General features: G+C 43.2%; 1 protein-coding gene across 2 annotated transcripts in view; it reads right to left on the reverse strand.

Annotated features, from left to right (window-relative positions):
- The window catches only part of PACS1 (phosphofurin acidic cluster sorting protein 1), a 174,216-nt gene that overhangs the window by 38,331 nt on the left and 111,418 nt on the right, over nt 1-24,467 (reverse strand). For both annotated transcript variants that reach the window (XM_064287758.1, XM_003419575.4), the window contains exon 2: nt 15,824-15,911. In XM_064287758.1, coding sequence (XP_064143828.1) covers nt 15,824-15,911 — 88 coding nt within the window. The remainder of the gene's footprint in view (nt 1-15,823; nt 15,912-24,467) is intronic.

The following is a 24,467-nucleotide window of genomic DNA, read 5'->3' on the forward strand; positions in this document are numbered from 1 at the left end:
AGGAAGCAGACTGCCACGTCTTTCCCCTATACTGCAGTTGGTAGGTACCAACTGCCAGCCTTTCAGTTAGCAGCCAAGTGCTTAACCACTGTGCCACCAGGGCTCCTTCTTTCCTCCTTAACCAGCTTAATCCTTTAACAGGCGATGGCAAATATACGTCCCAGCTATATTTTCTACCCCTAGAGGTTTATTGGCAGGCATTTGAGCTACTTTACTACGGTCTAGCATCGTGGCAGATACTGGTGCAACTGCCTAAAAATCAAGGAAGCTGGTCTGCACCACATTTGAGTGTTGAGAGCCATTCCTATGAGGGGATGCTTCCCAGAGGAATGACTGTGTGAAACTTTTGTCTTTTGGCTTCTGTACAGTGAGATAAGGCTTGTAAGTATGTTTACTATTTCCTTTGTGTTACTGGGAAGGTACGGTTACCAGCATTCAGAAATATTCAAGTATATGAGTTATTTTGGGGGTCAAAACTGTTTGAGATGCACTTCCTGGGCCATGGGACTGATATATACTGCGTGAGTGATGTGCTTCATGGAACATGGGACCGATGGGGCCCGCCTGCGTTAGTCATCTCCCTGACATTTTTTATAAAGTGCTTGCCTCCCTGAAAACAGTTTGTGACGTGCTTCCTGGGCCATGGGACGGATATGTACCGCATTTGTGATGCACTTCATGGAACATGGGACTGATATGGACTGCGTGCATCTGGCGCCCCATTTTTCAAATGATAAAAAACTACCAAAAACAATGACTCAGCATCCATTCCATTAGTGAAATAATGTAGCATCACCAAAAAAAAAAAAAAAGGAAAAAAGAATCATCTTTTAAAGGGTTAAATGCCATAGTCAATCATAAACACAGCCTTGTACACTCCCTTAACTCCTTTGTCCCTCTTGCTTTGCCCTAATCATTTGGTAAATTACAACCCTGTTTAAATGCGAGCACGCCAACTGAACACACCCAGAGGGAAACATATAATCACGCTAACTGGTCTCATCCAAATCCTAAGTGGGTCTGTAATGGTGCCCAGCAATCAAACACTTTCCCAGGTCCTTTCACTTCCCCACCTCCTAGATGACCACTTCAGATCTCCTTTCTCTTCAGACCTCCACACCTGCTTACCCCTCCCATCACGCCAAGATGATAACCTTGACTCCGACTTCACTGAGAAAACTGAAGCAGTAAGAGAGCTCCCACACCTCCCACCACATTCACCTAATCACCAGCACGTGTTCTCACAGATCCTCCCGCCTCCTGCTCCACAGATGAACTCTCCTGCTCCGATCCAAAGTCAGCAGCTCCACTTGGGCACTAGATCTGCCCCCTTCTCACCTCAAGGACCCCGTTTTAGCCGTTCTTGCCTCTCCTACCTGATCCACTTTCCTCTCTGTACTGGACCATTCTCATCGGCTAGCATACTGCTATTTCTCTCATCTTAAACAGACACCTCTAGTCTCCACATGCCCTTCCGGCTACCACCCATCTCTTGCTTCCATTACAGCAAACTCCTCAAAAGAACAGTCTGTTCTTGCTGTCTTCAGGTCCTTTTCTCCAAAGTACATTCCAATGAGCTGCAACATACCACCAGAATTGCCACTGACAAGGTCTCAAATAACCTCTACCTTGATTAATCTGGCGATCAGTTCTCACCTTCCTTGATCTATCTGCAGCTTTTAACAGAGCTAACCATTTTCCACTCCTGACAACACTTCCTTTACACTTGGTTCCCAGAACACCATACTCTTTTGGGTTTCCTTACTCCTTTACCTGCTCTTTTGTAGGTCTCCTTTTCAGGTTCCTCCTCTTCTGCCTGACTTCCTAATGTTGGAGTGCCCGGGGCCCCATCATTAGACCTACTCTGTCCTCTGTGTACACTCACTCCACTCCTGGTTATCTTATCCAATCTCAGGGTCTTAAATATGTTGCTGATTCCCCAAATTATATCTCTACCCCAGACTTCTTTCCTGAACCCTACATGATTAGATATTTGTTTATGGATTGAATTGTGTCCCCCAAAACATATATCAACTTGGCTAGGCCATGATTCCCAGTATTGTGTGATGTCCACCACTTTGTCATCCGATATAATTTTCCTATGTGTTGTAAATCCTACCTCTGTGATGTTAATGAGGTGGGATTAGTGGCAGTCATGTTAATGAGGCAGAACTCAATCTACAAGATTAGGTTGTGTATTAACCCAATCTCTTTTGAGATATAAAAGAGAGAAGCTAGCAGAGAGACATAGGGACCTCATACCACCAAGAAACAAGGGCCAGGAGAATAGCATTTCCTTTGGACCCGAGGTCCCTCTCCTAGAACAGGGGAAGATTGATGAGAAGAACCTTCCCCCCAGAGTCGAGACAGAGAGCAAGAGAGAGAGAAGGCCTTCCCCTGGAGCTGGTACCCTGAATTTGGACTTCTAGGTTCACAGACTGTGAGAGGATAAACTTTTGTTTGTTAAAACTATCTATTTGTGGTATTTCTGTTACAGCAGCACTAGGAAACGAATATTCAATGGTCTAATCAACATCTCCACTTGGATTCTTGATAGGCATCTCAAACATAATATGATAAACTAAATTTTTCATCTTTTCCTTTAAATATGTTTTATCCACAGTCTTCCCCACCTCAGTTTCAAGCCAAAACTTTAGTGCCATCCTTAGTCCTCTTTTTTTCACACCCTGCACTGAACCTTCAGGAAATCTTGTTGGCTCTACCTTAAAAAAAAAAAAAATTTTTTTTTTCTACCTTTAAGATATGGCCACTTAAGATCTTGACTGCTGGCATCCTTTATCTCTTGCCTGGATCACTGCTGTAGTCTATTACCTGGTCTTTTTGCTTCTTCTCTTTCTTACCTAAAGTCTCTTCTCAACAGAAAAGCTGGAATAATCCTATCACTTCTCTGCTCAAAACCCTCCAATTCACACGGAACGAAAGACAGACGCTCACAATTATCTGCACCGCTCCTCCACTCTCTTTGACCTCATCTCCTACCACTCTCACTCCTCTCCAACCTCACTGGCCTCCTCCTTCCCCGCATTCTCCATATTTGTCAGGCGCTTTTTCCTGCCTTAAGGACTTGCACTGGCCTTTCCCTCTGACTGGAATGTTCTTCTTCCAGTCACATTCAGGGTTCACTTCTCACTTCCTTCAAAGTCTCTGCATAAATGTTATCTACTCAAGGAGGCCACCTCTGACCACAGGCCCCATTCTTGTGGCACTTTCCATCTCCTCTGTCTTATCACACTCATCCCAATAGCAGGCTGCATTAGCTGAATTCTCACCATCCAAATATACACTACAAATACCTATAAAGTTTTTGGCCACAAATTCAGTATCTGAATCAAGTCTTTCAGAACAACTCCGGGTGACAGATAGGGAGCACAGTGAAGTCATAGGATCACATCTAGTTCTGGCACTTTTTTTTTTTTTAACTTTTATTGAGCTTCAAGTGAACGCTTACAAATCACGTCAGTCTGTCACATATAAGTTTATATACATCTTACTCCATACTCCCACTTGCTCTCCCCCTAATGAATCAGCCCTTCCAGTCTCTCCTTTCGTGACAATTTTGCCAGCTTCCAACTCTCTCTATCCTCCCATCCCCCCTCCAGACAGGAGATGCCAACACAGTCTCAAGTGTCCACCTGATATAATTAGCTCACTCTTCATCAGCATCTCTCTCCTACCCACTGTCCAGTCCCTTTCATGTCTGATGAGTTGTCTTCGGGGATGGTTCCTGTCCTGTGCCAACAGAAGGTTTGGGGAGCATGACCACCGGGATTCCTCTAGTCTCAGTCAGACCATTAAGTCTGGTCTTTTTATGAGACCTTGGGGTCTGCATCCCACTGATCTCCTGCTCCCTCAGGGGTTCTCTATTGTGTTCCCTGTCAGGGCAGTCATCGATTGTGGCCGGGCACCAACTAGTTCTTCTGGTCTCAGGATGATGTAGGTCTCTGGTTCATGTGGCCCTTTCTGTCTCTTGGGCTCTTAGTTGTCATGTGACCTTGGTGTTCTTCATTCTCCTTTGATCCAGGTGGGTTGAGACCAATTGATGCATCTTAGATGGCCGCTTGTTATCATTTAAGACCCCAGACGTAGTTCTGGCACTTTTAAAGCATGGCACTGTTACTGTTCTCATCTTCCCTACCTATAAGTCCCTTCATTTAAATCCCAGTACTTGCTTCTTCTAGGTGCTTGGGGGCACTACCAACTTGGGTCCAATTTAAAAATCATCTTTATTTTTTATTGATCAATCAGTAGATAAGAACTGCTTTGGGTGAAGGGAAAGACAACACACAATACAAGGAAGGTCAGCCTAATTGGACTGGACTAAAAGCAAAGAGGTTTCCGGGATAAAATGAAAGCTTCAAAGGTCAGCGGAGCAGGGGCTGGGATCTGGGGAACATGGTTTGAGGAGACTTCTAAGTCAACGGGCAAAATAATTCTACTATGAAAACATTCTGCATCCCACTTTGAATTGTGGCGCCTGGGGTCCTAAATGCCAACAAGTGGCCATCTAAGATACATCAATTGGTCTCAACCCACCTGGAGCAAAGGCAAAGGAAGAACACCAAGGCCACACGACAACTAAGAACCCAAGAGACAGAAAGGGCCACATGAACCAGAGACCTACATTATCCTGAGACCAGAAGAACTAGTTGGTGCCCGGCCACAATCGATGTCTGCCCTGCTAGGGAGCACAACAGACAACTCCTGAGGGAGCAGGAGGCCAATGGGATACAGACCCCAAATTCTCATAAAAAGACCATACCTAATGATACGAAAGCGACTAGAGGAATCCCAGAGACAATGCTCCCCAGAACTTCTGATGGCACAGGACAGGAACCATCCCCGAAGACAACTCATCAGGCATGAAAAGGACTGGTCAGCGGGGGGGGGCGGGGAGAGAGATGCTGATGAAGAGTGAGCCAATTAAATTAGGTGGACACTGGAGAGTGTGTTGGCAACTCTTGACTGGAGGGGGGATGGGAAGATAGAGAGGGAAGATGGCAAAATTGGCACAAAACGAGAGACTGAAAGGGCTGACTCAGTAGGGGGAGAGCAAGAGGGAGAAGGGAGTAAGATGTATGTAAACCTACATGTGACAGACTGATTGGAATGGTAAATATTCACTTGAAGCTTAATAAAAATTAATTTTAAAAAAATCATCTTTAGTATCTTTCACCTATAATTTACTTACATAACAGTATATCTTCATGAAATATTGAAGTTGTCAAGGATTTAATTTTACTTGGATCCACAATCGATGCCCATGGAAACAGCAGTCAAAAAATCAAATGATGTATTGCATTGGGCAAATCTGCTACAAAAGACCTCTTCAAAGTGTTAAAAAGCAAGGATATCACTTTGAGGACTGAGGTGCACCTGACCCAAGCCACGATATTTTCAATTGCCTCATATGCAAGTGAAAGCTGGACAATTAAGGAAGACAGAAGAATTGACAGCTTTGAATTATGTTGTTGGTGAAAGATGTTAAATATACCATGGACCGCCAGAAGAACAAATAAATCTGCTTTGGAAGAAGTACAGCCAGAATGTTCCTTAGAAGTAAGACGGCGAGACTTTGTCTCACATACTTTGGACATGTTATCAGGAGGGACCAGTCCCTGGAGAAGGACATCATGCTTGGTAAAGGAGAGGATCAGCAAAAAAGACCGTCAACGAGATGGACTGACACAGTGGCTCCAAAAATGGGCTCAAGCACAGCAGATTGTGAGGATGGTAGAGGACCGGGCTGTGTCTCGTCCTGTTGTATGTAGGTCACTATGAGTCAGAACCAGCTTGATGGGACCTAACGATGACACATCTTCGTGGCAGTATAGAAGCAAAATGATTTACATTCGATACGAGAGAATCATTACTTGTCACACAAAAAAATACCTATTAACGAGGATTCATGTATAAAAATGTATAAAAAAATTAGGTCACTGGTATTTTAAATGCTTCTTATTTAAGTAAATTTAAAATAAAAAGTAAGTAAAAAATTCCTGGTGGGTTTTTATACAGATTATTATAGAGTGTTGTAGTAATGTGTGAGGAAATTTGTTCAGGTTTCTTGGAAGTCAGAGGATGCATTACTACTTTTCCTGTTTAAATAATGGAATACAGGCTTCTGCCACCCAGCGTGCTTTCAAGAATGGATCAAATTTCATGCAATGCCTGTACAGGTATTGTGATAGGGTTCCATTCTGACCACTCCCTGGTAAGTTGGTTCTGACATTAAGTCAAAAATCTTTTTTTCTTCCCATTATTGTTGCCTTTTATTATCAGTATCTTTATAAATCTGATCATTGTCTTTGGGGGTTGAAAACACTACATATAAACTTACAGATATATTTTAACAGCTACATACATAAAAAAATACACAAATCATAAAAATTTGATGATGAAGAGTTGGATTACTTTGGCACTTTGTCAGCTGTAGTAATAACTCCACTTGAGGAAGGTTCTGGGTTACCTGGATTATCCCTGGGAATGGGATGTCATGTTCTAGTCAGAAAATTAGTGAAGTTGTCTGTAGGGTTCTTTTCTTTTTTCTTCATATATTTCACATCAACATCTCACTGATTCCTGAATCTGCTTATCAACTTTTAGCAAAGCGATCAGTGTTTAGGTTCATGTTTTCAAGCAACTGAAACCCCCGATTTAGTTTAGAAAAAACTCCAGCTAATTCTTTCACTGTAAAATGTTTTGACAACTTCTCTCCTTCCTCTTTCATCTTATCTAGCTCATCTTTGAAGTTTTCAGCAGCTTCAACATCGGTGCTTCCTGGTTCTCCAGTTATACTTACGTGAGCTAAATCTATGTTTGAAGCGATGAAACCAGCCCTTGCTGGCATTAAAGTACTAGGTGGTAGTCTCCTTGCTGTTCCTTTGGATTTTCAAAAAGGCTACGTGCTTTCGCTTCGATGGTCAGTAAATTCATAGGAATCCTCTTCTGGATTTGGTCTTCTATCCAAATCATCAACAGCTTCTCCCTCTCGTGGACTGGCCCTTGCCTCTTCTCTGTTAAGATTGTTGATTTTATGTCAATTGATCCTTTAACTGCCTCCAAAATCCTATTCTTATCCTTAATGATTGCCGAAATGGTTGAATCCGACAGCTCTTCCTCATGCGCCATTTCGCTGACTTTCTTTCCATAGGCCTTAATGATCATCTTTATATCCAGGTCTACAGCCTTCCTTACTTTCTTTTTTGGATTAGAACTTTCAGTGGCATGGCTTCTTTTGCTAAACATATTGTTGGGGGTGTAACAGTACAGGTATTACAGCTAGAGAAACCGGAGCAACTCGCCTTTAAATTAACAGCTGATGCTTCTTACGGTACAAAACACTGAATAAGATCACGCCATAGGCCTGGTCTACAATGAAATCGGTTATCAGTGTTGTAACGATGAAGTCAGAGTCATAATAGCTGTTGGGCGGGTGTGCAGTTTGTCCAACTTTCTATCCATGACAACTCCTGACACTGGCTTCATTGTAGACCAGGCCACAGTATGCTATATGGCAGTGTTTTGAACAGTAAATCATAGAACTGAACACCTGAGAGTGAACAGATGAGAGTAACATCAGCAAATTGCAAGCTGCAACACTGCAGGTAATACATATTACCAACAATAAGAAAGAAAAAAAAAGGACAGTTGTAAGTGTGGTTCATCATAACTTGAAAATGTCGTAAGTATAAAATTTTCTTATTTATCGTTTATTGTCCCTTTTCCTTTATTGTAATTATTCTCAAACTTTTCAATCCCAGGATCTATAAAACTGGCGTGGCATCAGATCTTGTCTAACTTCACAAGAGGGGAGGAGAATCAAAATCAACATCAGCCTAAAGCTGATTCCCAAGAGGTGGAGGTCAGACATACCTCCCCCCGTCAAAATCTTTTTACCAATTCTGACACCAGTTGTCCCTCCCATGGCACTCTCCACTTCTCTGCTGGATTTCATATTTCATTGCAATGGTCACACAGAACTCACAAATTATACTCATGATTATGGGGTTTAGTAGGGAAATAACAGGTTACCGTCTTGGAAGAAGTAAGCCAGAATGCGCATTAGAAGTGAGAATGGCGAGACTTCGTCTCACATACTTTGGACATGTTATCGGGAGGGACCAGTCCCTGGAGAAGGACATCATGCTTGGTGGAGTAGAGGGTCAGCAAAAAAGTGGAAGACACTCAAAAAAAGATGGATTGACACAGTGATTGCAACAATGGGCTCAAGCATAACAACAATTGTGAGGATGGCACGGGACCAGGCAGTGTTTCGTTCTGTGCAGATAGGGTCGCTATGAGTTAGAACCAACTTGATGGCACCTAACAACGAACAGGTTACAATTCAGGATCAGTATCAACTTGGAAGTAACAGGAACAACTCAGGATACAGTTCTTCAATTAGGAAAGCTTCTCCCTCAGCCATGCCCACAGTCAGGCGCCTCTCTCAGCCTGGCCTCTGCCCTGCTTAGGCAAGTGTTATAAAGTTCTTTTGTTTCACTGATAAGTGCCTGGAGGCAACCCATTCCACCAGAAAGCCTCCGCCCAAAAGTGCTCAGCTCTCTTGCTCCGTGGGTTAGCGTGCCTAGCCTGTCGGTCCCTTGCCACTGCCCTCTTGTGCTGTCTTCAGTGTTACAGCCTGTCTCCTGGGTCTAGGGAGTTCTCAGCACAGAGATCCTGGGTCCAAAGCACACACTTCCCTCCTAGCTCTTTTTTTTTTTTTATTATTGTGTTTTAAGTGAAAGTTTACAGATTAAGTCAGTCTTTCATACAAAAACTTATACACACCTCGCTATGTAACCCTAGCTGTTCTCCCTCTAATGAGACAGCACTCTCCTCCTCTCCACCCTGTACTCCCCGTGTCCACTCAACCACTTTCTGTCTCCTCTGCCTTCTCATCTTGCCTCTAGACAGGAGCTGCCCACATAGTCTCATGTATCTACTTGAGCCAAGAACCTCACTTCTCATCAGTATCATTTTCTGTCCAGTCCAATCCCTGTTTGAAGAGTTGGCTTCGGGAACGGTTCCAGTCTTGGGCTAAGAGAAAGTCCGGGGCATATGACCTCTGAGGTCCCTCCAGTCTCAGTCAGACCATTAAGTCTTGTCTTTTTATGAGAATTTGAGGTCTGCATCCCACTGTTCTCCTGCTCCATCAGGGATTCTCTCTTGTGGTCCCTTTCACGGCAGTCATCGGTGGTAGCCAGGTACCATCTAGTTCTTCTGATCTCAGGCAGATGTACTCGCTGGGTTATGTGGCCCTTTCTGTCTCTTGGGCTTATATTTACCTTGTGTCTTCAGTGTTCTCCATTCTCCTTTGCTTCAGGTGGATTGGGACAAATTGATGCACTTAGATGGCTGGTTGCTAGCATTTATGACCCCAGATGCTCCTCTCCAAAGCCGGATGCAGAACATCTTCTTAATACATTCTGTTATGCCAATTGACCTGGATGTCCCCTGAAACCATGGTCCCCAGACCCCTGTCCCTGCTACTCTAGCCTTCTCTTTATCCATTAAACATCACCCCCTCCCTCTTAATGTCCCCACTCCCAACACGAGGCAATCACTAATCTCATTTCTGACTTTATGGATTCGTCTATTCTGGATACTTCATATAAATGGAATCATAAACTATTTGGTCTTATTGACCAGCTTCCTTCATGTTTTCAAGGTTCATTCATGTTGTAGCAGGTAGCAGTACTTCATTAATTGCTGAATAGTATTTCATTGTACAAATGTACACTATGCTTTAAATGTCCATTCATCAGCTATGAACATTTGGGTTGTTTTCACGTTTTGGGTATTGTGAATAATGCTGCTATGTACATTCGTGTAGAAGTTTTAAGCAGGCATGTCTTCATTTCTCTTGGGTATATACCTGTCATGGATTGAATTATGTCCCCCCCCATAATGTGTGTATCAATTTGGGCCATGATTCCTGGTATTGTGTGATATGCTGTAAATCCTGCCTCTATGATGCTAATGAGGGAGGATACGCGGCAGTTCTGTTAGTGAGGCAGGACTCAATCTACAAGATTGGATTGTGTTTTGAGGCAATCTCTTGAGCTACAAAAGAGAGACGCATGCAGAGAGACAAGGGAACCTCATACCACCAAGAAAGCAGTGCTGGGAGTAGAATACACGTCCTTTGGACCTGGGGTCCCTGCACGGAGAAGCTCCTAGTCAGGAGGAAGATCGATAAGAAGGCCGGCAGAAAGAAAAAGCCTTCCCCTGGTGTTGACGCCCTGAATTTGACTTTTAGCCTACTTAACTGTGAGGAAACAAACTTCTCTTTGTTAAAGCCGTCCACTTGTGGTATTTCTGTTATAGCAGCACTAGATAACCAAGGCGATATCTATAAGTAGAATTGCTGGGTCTTATGATAACTCTGGAAACCCTAGTGGCGTAGTGGTTAAGTGCTACAGCTGCTAAGCAAAGGGTCAGCAGTTCGAAGAATCCACCAGGCGCTCTTTGGAAACTCTATGGGGCAGTTCTACTCTGTTCTATAGGGTCGCTATGAGTCGGAATCGACTCGACAGCACTGGGTTTGTTTTTTTTTTTTAAATGATAACTCTGTGTTTAAACTTTTGAGAAACTACCAGACTGTTTTCCAAAGTAGTTGCACCACTTATATTCCCAAGAGCAGTGTACGAGGGAAACGGCATAGTTTTACATTTCTGTAATTCTCTTTAATGTCTGGCTTACCAGAAGACAGCTGGATTCTCATACCTGTTTCTGCATGCAATCTGTTGCAAAATTCTTTTGGTTGAAGTATATGAAAAAAATTCTGACTCACAAAGGTGTGGTTGGAAAAAGGAGGAGTATTTTACCAGCCATTTCGGTAATTGTGGAATATTCTTCCTTGACACTATACCAAAACTTGACAAGTGGTAATTTCTTAAAGGTTAGTTACAAAGTGGAGGTTTTTGTACTCTGTTTTATATCAAAATGCAATCAATGAACAGAAAAAGGTATCAGGGGAAAAACTGGTATATCTGAATAAAGTCTACAGTTTGTTAATATCATAGTAACATACCAATGATAATTTCTTAGTTTTGATAAATGTACCATGATTAAGTAAGGTGCTAACATTGGGAGAAGCAGGGTGAAGGGTACACAGGAACTCTTTGCACTATTTTTGTATCTTTTCTGTAAATCTAAATTAACTTGAAATATAAAATTAAATCTAATCCATTAGTCTATCTTATTGAGTGGATCTTTTGCCCACATGATCGTATAACCTCATGCAATGGTCATGGGACAACATTGGTTCACTGAGTTATGCAGATCTGCCAAATGCTGACACATTTCATTGCACAATATATGAAAAGTCACAATTGTTAACACCATCACTGATCTCACCAAAAAAGATTTTAGGAATTGGGAAGCTGTTCAGCTGACAGCGACAGATCCAAGTTTTCCAAAATTCTGATTTTTGCTTGAAAGCTCATTTTACTTATCATTAGCGACAAATACCGCCACTTGTTTTCCTTGAAGTGACAGGCCCCCTTTATTCATTTTCAAGAAAACAGCTCCCAGATACCCAAGTCTGCATAACCAGTTTGTCTGTGAGTCCTTCCTTCAAGTAAAAATGATGTATAATGAAAAAGATGGTGCAAATGGTTAACGTACTTGGCTGCGAACTGAAAGGTTGATGGTTTGAGTCCACCCAGGTGCACCTTAGAAGAAAGGCCTGGTGATCCACTGCTGGAAATATCAGCCATTGAAAACCATATGCAGCACAATTCTACTCTGACACACACGGGGTTGCTATGAGTTAGAACTGACACAACAGCAACCAGTTTTCACTGTGTTTTAGTTAACAACTGAACCACGCAAGTGCTTTTCCTCAAGACAAACTCTGCACTTCATTATGAAGCGGAAGTATTTAATGTGTATTTCCCATTTCATCACACAGAATGTTAAAAAGACATGTACTCAGCGCTGAGATATAATAAAATCAACAATTTTCACTGCTTCTTCAAGGACATTCTTAAGCAAAACTTGCTTTGCCCTCTCATTTTGAGCGTTTGCTGGTAAACACTGCAATGACTCTACATTCCCGGGCCTGTGCCGCGGTTGGGCTAAGGCGCCAGCGACTCTACTCTCCATCGCTCTTTTCACTTCAGTGTAAATGTCGACACAGCGGAAAAGGCAAACACCACCACAGTATTATTAGGAAAAGAACTGACCTCATGTGCCCCCGGAAACAGTGTTAGGGACCCCAGGGTCTGCAAAGCTCATTTGAAGAACAGCTGCTCTGCTAGAATGCAAAGCTTCTTAAAGGCAGGGATTTTTAACTGTTTTATTCATTGCTGGCTCCCCCGTTCTAGAACAACGGCTGGCACATAGTAGGTACCCAATAAATATTTACTGAATGAGTGAATGAATGGATAAATGAATGTGCCAAAACCTGTAATTATTTTCAGCTACTTGGAAGTAAAGCAATAAAAAGTGCAGAATATTTGTAGTTTTTGGTATGATTTTAAAAATTATACAGAATCCTAAACATTTAATCAGGAAATGAGGAAGTATTTCTTTTGGCAAAGGCATTTAACTGTGGGAACAGCAAAAGCAGCAGGCAACTTTCAAAGCCATACCAATAGTATCTGCGTTGGAAAGCAACAGATTTTAGCAAAGGAAACAATTCCTGAAAACTGCAACACTGCCTAGGACCTAGAATCGGGGTGCAAAATCAGGAAAGGAGGCAAAGGTACCGAGAGTTTCCCCTTTCACGTCATCCCAGAGTTGTTTTTGCAACCCGTATTGTCTGAGAATGGCTTACAGATTTGGGAGGAATTATGCAAAGAGGAACAGGAAATTAGAACATTAAGAGGGATACACAGGAATTCATAAGCAGTAATTAAAATGTTTTAAGTTTTTGAATGCTTCGAAGGCCAGTGTAACAGGGGTTAGGGGTTTGGGGACCATGGTTTCAGGAGACATCTAAGTCAATTGGCATAATAAAATCTATTAACAAAACATTCTGCATCCCACTTTGGAGAATGGTGTCTGGGGTCTTAAATGCTGGCAAGCGGCCATCTAAGATGCATCAGTGAGCCTCAACCCACCTGGAGCAAAGGAGAATGAAGAACACCAAGGACACAATGTAATTATGGAGCCTAAGAGACAGAAAGGGCCACATGAACCAGAGACTACATCATCCTGAGACCAGAACTAGATGGTGTCCGGCTACAACTGATGACTGCCCTGACAGGGAACACAACAGAGAACCCCTGAGGGAGCACGAGAGCAGTGGGGATGCAGACCCCAAATTCTCATAAAAAGACCAGACTTAATGGTCTGACTGAGGCTAGAAGGACCCCGGTGGTCATGGCCCCCAGACCTTCTGTTGGCCCAGGACAGGAACCATTCCCAAAGCCAACTCTTCAGACATGGATTGGACTGGACAATGGGTTGGAGAGGGATGCTGGTGAGGAGCGAGCTTCTTGGATCAGGTGGACACTTGAGACTATGCTGGTATCTCCTGCCTGGAGGGGAGATGAGAGGGTAGAGGGGGTTAGAAGCTGGCAAAATGGATATGAAAAGAGACAGTGGAGGGAGGGAGTGGGCCGTATCATTAGGGGGAGAGTAATTGGGAGTGTGTAGCAAGGTGTATATAAATTTTTATGTGAGAGACTAACTTGATTTGTAAACTTTCACTTAAAGCACAATAAAAATTATTAAAAAAAAAATGTTTTAAGTTTTGAGGACTAAATGAAGATAATGTATTTATCCCAGAAAAAGACCTGAAGGCCACAGTACGTGTATGATTTCACATACTGTGATGATATAGCTGTGGGTTTTCATGAGGCCAATGTTAGGGCCATAAACTGGTGCAGAATAGGCGATCTAGCTAATAAAATATGCTGGTTAATAGGGAATTACCATATGGCTCACTTTTTCAGTGAATGAGATGTCAATAAATACACCATTCTAAGCTGAAGAATGTAATCATTATTTAGTGACCCCAGAGGCACTGCAGAATCTCACTAAGCTCCTGGGAGTCATCAATAGAAAGGATTTATCAGTTAAAGAAGGTCTAATCACAGTTTCATGAAGACACAATTACCCACTCTTTAGTTTCTAGTCCCAGTTCTGTGCCGCTTGGTAATTTGGTGCAGCACGGAAACTCCTGAGCCTTTCTGTAGTTCATGCTCTCTCTTCTCTTTTCCTGAAATCCAGAAATGCTTAGAGCATAAGTGCCTGTGAACTATTCCGGGTCGCTTGAAGATGCTGAGTTAACTGTAAAGAGTTAAATGTGGCAATTGCCCAGAAGATAAAATATCCCAGTAAATTTTAAATTGCCAAGTCTGAAATAATAATCTAAGTTTTATCCACCCCATAAGAACCTCTACAGTGCTTCCCTGTGGGGTTTGGAATTTAACCTTACCCAAACAATCTCTAAAACCTTGAAATTTTGCTAATGGTTTCAGTGTCCTCCACAAGGACTCCAGATTGGACAGGTTATGCCAAGAGGTGACTCTGGGGTGGGGGTCTGACCAGGCCAGAGGGGCCTGCCTCATGATGAAAACTTCACAGTAGTCAGGCCGGAGAGCCACACCTCATGTTCTGATTCCGACCGACCTCAGGGGAGCGGGGCTGATGTTTGCATTACCTAATGAAGCCCCCAGTAAAAGCTCTGGACACTAAAACCTCCATGGGCTTCCTGGTTGGTGAAAGACACTAATGCACATGGAAGGGTGGGGTGTCCCTTTTGGGACACAGAAGCTCCAGATCTCACCCTCTGTGTCTCTTCATTCTTTTTGCTGTAATAAAACTGTGAGTCATTCTAGAAAGTTATTCAACCAGAGTGAGTATTGGGAGCCAGCAGTGAGGTCAGAAGTGAGGGGATCTGTGAAGCCTGGAGCTTACAGCTGGTATTCTGATGGGGTAGGGAGAACCCTGGATTTGTAGCCAGCAGGTCAGAAGTGAGGGGATCTGGGAAGCCCTGAGCTTACGACTGGTATTCCAAGGGGGTAGAGGGAACCCCAAATTTGTAGCCAGCAGGTCAGGAGTAGGGGAAGCTGGAACCTCCTGAGCTTACGGCTGGCATCCTGAGGAAATATAGGGAACCCTGAATTCGTAGCCAGCAAATCAGAAGGGAGGGGGCCCAAAGGGACCCTTGAGCTTGTCGCTGGCATCCTGAAGGGGTACTGGGAAAACCTTGAATTTGTTGCCAGTCAGTCACAAGTGAAAGGAACACCAGGGACACCCAAGCTTGCAGCTGGCACCTGAAGTCTTGGGTCAATTTGGCAGTCTAAAGTCAGTGTCCTTTTAACTTGTAAGCTCTGACCTCGCTCAGGGTGGCTGGTCAGAGGAAGAAGTGCTAAGCGGGCAGCTGGTGTAAGACCTGAACAGAAAGGTGGAAAGTGGGGATTTGTTATTCCTCAGAGTCGGTGGCAGGGAAAAGGTGGGATTTTGATTTATCCACTCATTTCCCAACCCATGAACCCATGCGGACCTAGAACGCCTGAGAATAAGACAGAAACCAATGCTAGCCACCCCGGCAATCTCTCTGCAGTTTACAAAGCACCTTAGCACCCTATATCACTTGATCCTCCAATTAATCCTGCCAGATGGGCAGGGCAGGAAGAACCATCTCTATTCTTCAGGAAACGAAACTAAGGTTTAAAAAAACTGAGTGACTTAACCAAGAGGCAGAACTGGGACGCAGTGGTCTCATGAGGTCACTCGTCTGCCCACTACTGCACTTGCTTTGCTGAGTGGAGGAAGAGAGCTGATCCCTCTCCATGTTTCTGAGCCCTGAGAGGGGCAGTCATCCAGCTTCCCCCGTTCAACTGACCTGCAGCTTCACAGCGATGACCACCGAGTTAAGATCTTTGTCCATTTCTTTGAGCATGACGAGCTTCTTCAGGGTCAAGCTGAACAGCCTAGAAAAGTTGAGAAAGAATACCTGTCACGCGCAAGAAACTTAAAAGAAAAGTGACGATTTGTAGGGAAAACCCTGCTTGACCTAAAATAAGAATGTTGGAATGCCATTCTCAGTCCAAACTGTGTCCTCCTGTAAAAGAGCATCCCTCTTAATTAACTTTCATACTTAGTAAGTGTCAAAAAGGTACATTATTCCACGAACTTTTGTGGATGCCCGTTTATCTCAAGTCAAAACTAATAAGCTTCTTCACTCCTAATACGTGGGAGCAATTTCTGAGGGGAGAGAGGAGTGGTAGAGCATGGCAGGGCATGGATGTGCATTTTGCTGACCCAGTGTTTCTTCTCTCTTACAGCCAACCACATCTCCAATGTTTACAGATGTAAATCTTTAGCAGCACAGAGGTCACCCACAGAAACAAAACCTAGGCTAAAAAACTGCAGAACAGGAAATGGTTAAAGGGCCACAAATTCAATTTCAGCCCAGAGTATGCAGAGGAGCCCTCAGTGCCACAATCAGGAAATGCCTTTTAACTAAAAGTGAAAGGACCGTCTCCAGTTCTGCAGTCCCAGCAACTCTCATCTGTCTCGACTCTGGTCTTACCAAAGCAGGCTTACTCTGCACTCCCGGTTGAAGTTGGCAGGGAAACTTTGGATGCCACCTTTCTGCTTTGGGTTTGAGTGGTTAAAGTCTTTAAAACACTCTTCTCCCTGGAGAGGTTGCAGGGAACGGTGAGACACACGAGTGGAGTCGCCGACCAGAGTCAAAACAAGCCCTGAGAACAAGGCCCTAAAGAGCTCTACGCTTATTTTCTCCTCAGGGCCATAGCTCTGCCCCTGCTTACTACTCTCTTTTTCTCTCTTGCACTCCTTCCTCATGCAGTGACCTCCAGCTGTGCTTAGGTCCCTGGAGGTGCCACACTCTCTCTTACCTCTGGGCCTTCCTATGCTGTTGTTCCTTCTGCTAGTGACACTCCTATCCTCAATGACCTACTGCCTGCTCAGCCTTCAGGTCTTGAGTTGCACGTTTTTGCCAGGAGTACTTCCCAAACACCTCCCAGGTCTATGTTAGGTCCCTCATTACACAGTTGAAGTCCTTAAGAACAAAAATTAGTTTCCCAGAGAGGAAGTTTTGGCTCAAGACTGCAGCATCAACTTCTGACTGAGTTTCCAACCTGCCAGCTTGCGCTATAGATTTTGAACTTGTCAGCCCTGACAACTGCATGAGCCAATTCCTTGAAGTAAATCTGGTGGCACAACGGTTAAGCACTCGGCTGCTAACCAAAATGTAGGCTTTCACCAGAGAATGACCTGAAGACCTGTTTCTGTAAAGACTGCAGCCTAGGAAACCCTATAGGGCAGTTCTACTCTGTCACATGGGGTTGCTATGAGTCAGAATAGACTCAGTGGCACCTAACAACAACAATCTGTCTATCTACATATATATTATATAAGTACTTAAGTATATAAAGTATAAAAACCTATTGCTGCCAAGTTGATTCTGACTCATAGCCACCCTACAGGACAGAGCAGAACTGCCTCATATGGTTTCCAAGGAGCAGCTGGTGGATTTGAACTGCCGACCTTTTGGTTAACAGCCAAGCTCTTAACCACTGTGCAACCAGGGAGCCATATATACATATCCATTCATCTATCTCCTATTGGTTCTCTTTCTCTGGACAACCCTGACTGATAAAGGGAGGCAGGAAACTCAGAGTCATAGAAGGGTATGTGACAAACAGAAGCAGAGGTCGAAGTAATGTGATTGCTGACTTGGAAGGCAGAGGTAGGGGCCACCAGCCAAGGAATCAAGTGGCCTCTAAAAAAAAAATGGAAAAGGTGCGGAAACAGATTCTACCCTTGAACCTTCAGAGGAAATGTAATCCTGCCAACACCTTGATTTTAAACCAGTGAGACCTGTTTCAGACTTCTGACTTCTTGTAAAAGAATAAACGTGTGTTGTTTTAAGCCACTAAGTCTGTAGTAACTTGTTCCAGCAGCAATAAGAAACTAATAAACTCATTTCAGAACCTGAGCTCTGATTACACTGCTGCCTCCTCAGCTGACTTGAACTCCCTCCCCTGTGTGCTCCTAAAACACTCTCCTTACGTCCGTTACACTGGAACCACCTGGGTTCACGCTCCCTCCTCCAAACTCTCCCTCCCCTGTGTGCTCCTAAAACACTCTCCTTACGTCCGTTACACTGGAACCACCTGGGTTCACGCTCCCTCCTCCAAACTCTCCCTCCCCTGTGTGCTCCTAAAACACTCTCCTTACGTCCGTTACACTGGAACCACCTGGGTTCACGCTCCCTCCTCCAAACTCTCCCTCCCGTGTGCTCCTAAAACACTCTCCTTACGTCCGTTACACTGGAACCACCTGGGTTCACGCTCCCTCCTCCAAACTCTCCCTCCCCTGCGTGCTCCTAAAACACTCTCCTTACGTCCGTTACACTGGAACCACCTGGGTTCACGCTCCCTCCTCCAAACTCTCCCTCCCCTGCGTGCTCCTAAAACACTCTCCTTAGTCCGTTACACTGGAACCACCTGGGTTCACGCTCCCTCCTCCAAACTCTCCCTCCCCTGCGTGCTCCTAAAACACTCTCCTTACGTCCGTTACACTGGAACCACCTGGGTTCACGCTCCCTCCTCCAAACTCTCCCTCCCCTGCGTGCTCCTAAAACACTCTCCTTAGTCCGTTACACTGGAACCACCTGGGTTCACGCTCCCTCCTCCAAACTCTCCCTCCCCTGCGTGCTCCTAAAACACTCTCCGTACGCCTGTTACACTGGAACCACCTGGGTTCACGCTCCCTCCTCCAAACTCTCCCTCCCCTGCGTGCTCCTAAAACACTCTCCGTACGCCTGTTACACTGGAACCACCTGGGTTCACGCTCCCTCCTCCAAACTCTCCCTCCCCTGCGTGCTCCTAAAACACTCTCCGTACGCCTGTTACACTGGAACCACCTGGGTTCACGCTCCCTCCTCCAAACTCTCCCTCAACGATGATGACCCAGTTCCTTTTTTCTCTTCAGAGCAGAGACATGCTGGCCCCAAAGGAAGTCTGGTTCTGCTGACAACCCACGGATTATAATACTTCACATAGCTGGCTGTTCAGAAACATAGCTCATTGGATTGTTTCACTTGGATGTTCAAGCCTTGCTGGAAAGGAGAGGGAACATGATGGGAAGGAAAAAATGGAAAAGACTGGATATGCTCAATCTTCTTCCTCATATGAGGCTGCTAATTATGAATGCTTCTGATGGGTTAGGTTTTTGTTTCCAAAGAATTTTCCATCTTCAGAGTGAGCTGCCGGTGCTGAATAAACCAGAGCTTTGAACTTAGTTTGGCCGGGTTTGACCCCCTGCTGAGAATTTGCATTTCCACCCCAGACATACTGAATCAGAACCTACAGTTTAACAAGATCCCCAGGTGATTCTTCTGTACCCACAGGTGATTCCTGGGTATACTTGGGACTTTTCAATCAATTAAGTGTGAATGTGTGCTTAAGGAGACATATATCTTATTTCCTTGGCATTTTCCTGTTATATTAAGATATATATTAAAAATATTAATCTGTAGTTAAATAAAATTCCTTTCACTTTCTAAAGTGCTTTATACCAATTTAAACTGAATTCTGGACTAATAGGTCTAAATTTGCATCTTGGCTCCACTATTTTCTAGGTGACTTTGGGCAAGTTTCTTAACCCTTCCCAGCATTTTTGCCAGTAAAATGGGTAAAATACTCACCTCTACAATTATTGTGAGATTTAAATGAGTTAATGAAATGAGCATTAACCAACTGGCACATGGTAGTTAAAATGTAGATTCTGATTCAGTATATCTGGGGTGGAAAGGCAAGCTCTCAGCAGGGGGTCTAACCAGAACGAACTGGTTTGAAGCCCTGGAATAAACTCACTGCCAAGATCCAGGTCTCGTTGAAGTAAATCAGGGGCATGTGTACTTCTTCTCCATTTGTGACTCTTCACTCATTGACACACCCAACACATACTTAATAGTGAGTAACTACTCTGTGCCGGTTGTATGCATTATTGTTGGAGAACAAATATAAGGACGTGGTCCTACGCCCATGAAGTTTACACAGTCCAGTGAGGAAGACAAACAGTAACTTATATTACACTCCTTGTTGTCAGCTTCTTTATGCCCCATAATGTTCAGGGCCATCTTCTTACATAACATATATTGTAGGGCTATATGGTGGAATTATGTTAGGAAGGACAAACACATCACAGATCAATAAATATTTGTTGAATGGGTACACAAATCTTTATGCCACAGCACCTAAATTATGTAAACAAGGCAACAGAAAGGCTGGATATATTCAGTGTTTGCTTAGAAACTAAACACACCACAGTGATTTCAATACCTTCAGCAATCAGTTCAACAGGTTTTTTATTTATTGTCAATGGTATGACTCAACAAGACTTGGGGACCAATCCATGACAGCCAAAGTACAACCTTGAGTATATTCCACCTAAATTTAGAGACCATCTCAAGAATAAATTTGACACATTGAACACTAATGATGAAGACCAGATGAGTTGTGGAATGGCATCAAGGACATCATACATGAAGGAGGCAAGAGGTCATTAAAAAGACATAAAAGAAAGAAAAGACCAAAATGGATGTGAGAAAAGACTCTGAAACTTGCTCTTGAGTGTTGAGTGGCTAAAGCAAAAGAAGAAATGATGAAGTAAAGAACTGAACAGAAGATTTCAAAGGGCAGCTCGAGAAGACAAAGCATTATAATGACACACAAAGAGCTGGAGATAGAGAACCAAAAGGGAAGAACAGGCTCAGCATTTCTCAAGCTGAAAGAACTGGAGAAAAAATTCAAGCCTCGAGTTGCAACAGTGAAGGATTCTATGGGGAAAATATTAAACGAAGCAGGCAGCATCAGAAGAAGATGGGAGGAATACACAGAGTTATTATATCAAAAATGGTCGACGTTCAACCATTTCAAGAGGTAGTATATGATCAGGAACCGAGAGTACTGAAGGAAGAAGTCCAAGCTGCTCCAAAGGCACTGGTGAAAAACAAGGCTCCAGGAATTGGCAGAATATCAATTGAGATGTTTCAACAAACAGATGCAGCGCTGGAGGTGCTCACTTGACTATGCCAAGAAATTTGGAAGACAGCTACCCGACCAACTGACTGGAAGAGATGCATATTTGCGCCCATTCCAAAGAAAGATGATCCAACTGAACGTGCAAATTATCGAACAATATCATTAATATCACATGCAAGCAAAATTTTGTTGAAGATCACTCAAAAGCAGCTGCAGCAGTATATTGACAGGGAACTGCCAGAAATTCAGGCCAGATTCAGAAGAGGACGTGGAACTAGGGATGTCACTGCTAATGTCAGATGGATATTGGCTGTGAGCAGAGAATACCAGAAAGATGTTCACTTATGTTTTATTGACTACGCAAAGGCATTCAACTGTGTGGATCTTAACAAATTATGGTACCATTGTGAAGAATGGGAATTCCAGGACACTTAATTGTGCTCATGAGGAACCTGTACAGAGATCAAGAGGCAGTTGTTCAGACAGAACAAAGAGATACTCCGTGGTTTAAAGTCAGGAAAGGTGTGCATCAGGGTTGTATCCTTTCACCATACCTATTCAATCTGTATGCTGAACAAATAATCCAAGAAGCTGGACTATGTGAAGAAGAATGGGGCATCAGGATTGGTGGAAGACTCATTAACAACCTGCGTTATGCAGACGACACAACCTTGCTTGCTGAAAGTGAAGAGGACTTGAAGCACTTACTAATGAAGATCAGAGACCACAGTCTTCAGTATGGATTGCACCTCAACGTAAAGAAAACAAAAATCCCCACAACTGGACCAACAGGTAACATCATGATAAATAGAGAAAAGACTGAAGTTGTCAAGGATTTCATTTTACTTGGCTCCACAATCAATATCCACAGAAGTGGCAGTCAAGAAATCAATCGACGCGTTGTACTGGGTAAATCTGCTGCAAAGGACCTCTTTAAAGTGTTGAAAAGCAAAGATGTCACCTTGAAGACTAAGGTGCACCTGACCCAAGCCATGGTATTTTCAATCACATCATACGCACAAGAAAGCTGGACAATGAAAAAGGAAGACCGAAGAACTGACGCTTTTGAATTGTGGTGTTGGCGAAGAATATTGAATATACCACGGACTGCGAAAGTAATGAACAAATCCGTCTTAAAAGAAGTACAACCAGAATGCTCCTTAGAAGTAAGGATGGCAAGACTAAATCTTACATACTTTGGACATGCCATCAGGAGAGATCAGTCCCTGGAAAGGGACATTATGCTTGGTAAAGTACGGGGTGAACAAAAAAGAGGAAAACCCTCAACGAGATGGACTGACACTGTGGCTACAACAATGGGCTCCAGCATAACAATGATTGTAAGGATGGCGCGGGACCGGGCAGTGTTTCGTTCTGTTGTATATACAGTTTCTATGAGTTGAAACCAACTTGATGGTACCTAACAACAACAAGGGGGATTGCAAATGTGAGGCAGAAGGGCCGTAAATTGAAATAAGAGGTCTCATTGAGAAGTTCCAGGTTACAGGAAGGAAGTGCAAAGGTCTTAAGGTGGTTGCATACCTGGTCTGTTTGAGAAACAGCAGGAAGGACTGTGGAGCTGAAGTGCAGCAAAGGAGCTAGGGTGAGCGTGGTATGGGATAAGGGTAACTTGTTAGGCGGGTCAGAGGCTCTGCAGGGGCAGGTCACATAGGGCTCTGTAAACCACTGTAAGGATGTGGCTTTTATTCTGCACAAAATGAGGAGCTTTAAGTGAGAGAGACATGGTATGTTTTAAATTTTAAAAGGATTAACTCCAGCTTTTCTTTTAGAATAGAATGAAGGGAGGCATGGGAGGGAAAGGGATAAGCTGAGTGTTAGAAGGCACTTACAGTAATTCAAGCAAGAGTCAATAGTGGCCCGCAGAGTAGTGGCAGTGGAGGTGGTAAAAAATAGTCTGATTCTGGACATTTCATATAGATACAGACAGCAGGCTTTCCTGACAGATTAGGTATGACTGCTACGGAAGAAAACAGGAGCCAAGGTTAACTTCCGGGTTTCTGGCCTAAGTATCTGGAAAGATGAGGCTGCCACTAACTGAGATGGGGAGATCTCTGGGTGGATCAGGTTTCACAGGATTAAGAGTTCCGTTTTGCACATGTTAAATTTGAAATGCCTATTAGACTTCTAAGTAAAGAGCTGGATGTACATGTCTGTCTCTGGGCTGGAGACATCAATGTGGGAGTGTGGCACAGAGATGGCATTTAAAGCCATGGGACGAGATGAGATTACCCAGGGAATGAGTGCAGAAAGAAAAGGGGACCGAGGGTATAGTCCTGGAACACTCCAACATTAAAGAAATATGGGTAAAAAGAATGAACCAGCAAAGGAGATAGAGAAGGAACAACCAGTGAGACAAGGGAATACCAAGTTAATGTGATATTATAGAACCAAGAGAGAACGGTCCATTGTATCAAACGCTGCTGACAGGTTGAAATGATGACTGGGAACTAACCTCAGAATTTAGCAACATGGAAGTCATTGATGACCTTGACAAGAGCAGTTTCACTACAATAAACCAAACAAACCTGTTGCCGTCGAGTTGATTTCGACTCATAGCAACCCTATAGGACAGAGCAGAACTGTCTCATAGAGTTTCCAAGGAGCAGCTGGTGGATTCGAACTGCTGATCTTTTAGTTAGCAGCCAAGCTCTTAACCACTGCATCACCAGGGCTCCTTCACTACAATAATGGAAATGAAAACCTAACTGGATTGAGTTTAAGAGAGAATAAGAGGAAAGGAACTGGAGACAGTGAATAAAGAGATATGAATCTGTTTCAATCCTTGATCTACTCCAGTATCTTCAACAGTAAACTTTTTATCCAACAGAAATATAACGAGCCATGTGTATAATTTAAAATTTTCCTGTAGCCATATTTAAAAGAGTAAAAAGTGAAATTAATTTTAATAATATATTTTACTTAACCCAATATATTTAAAACATTATGAAAAACCAAACCAAACCCATTGACATTATAAATAATAAATTATAAATATATGTAAAAATGATAACACAAGTTGAACAAGGAGAGTTCATCCCAGGAATGCAAGGTTGGTGTAATATTAGAAAAATTAATCAATGTAATTCATCATATTAATATACTAAAAAAAAAAATCACTGCAATAGATGAAGAAAAATTGAAAAAATCGGTATCTATTCCCGATAAAAAGTCTCAGCAAATTAGGAATAGAAAGGAACTTTCTCAGTCTGATAAAGGGCATCTACAAAAAACCTACAGGTAACACCATACGTAGTGGTGAAACGACTAACTCCTTCGCTACTAAGACCAGGAACAAGGCAGGGATATCCACTCTCACCACTTTTATTTAATACTATACTGGAAGTTCTAATCAGTGCAAGAAGGCAAGAAAAAGAAATAAAAAGACATCTAGATGGGAATGAAAGCAATGAAAGTGTCTATTTTCAGATATTATTACTGTTTATTTAGAAT

This window comes from Loxodonta africana, chromosome 7, assembly GCF_030014295.1.
Source record: "Loxodonta africana isolate mLoxAfr1 chromosome 7, mLoxAfr1.hap2, whole genome shotgun sequence".
Taxonomy (NCBI): Eukaryota; Metazoa; Chordata; class Mammalia; order Proboscidea; family Elephantidae; genus Loxodonta; species Loxodonta africana.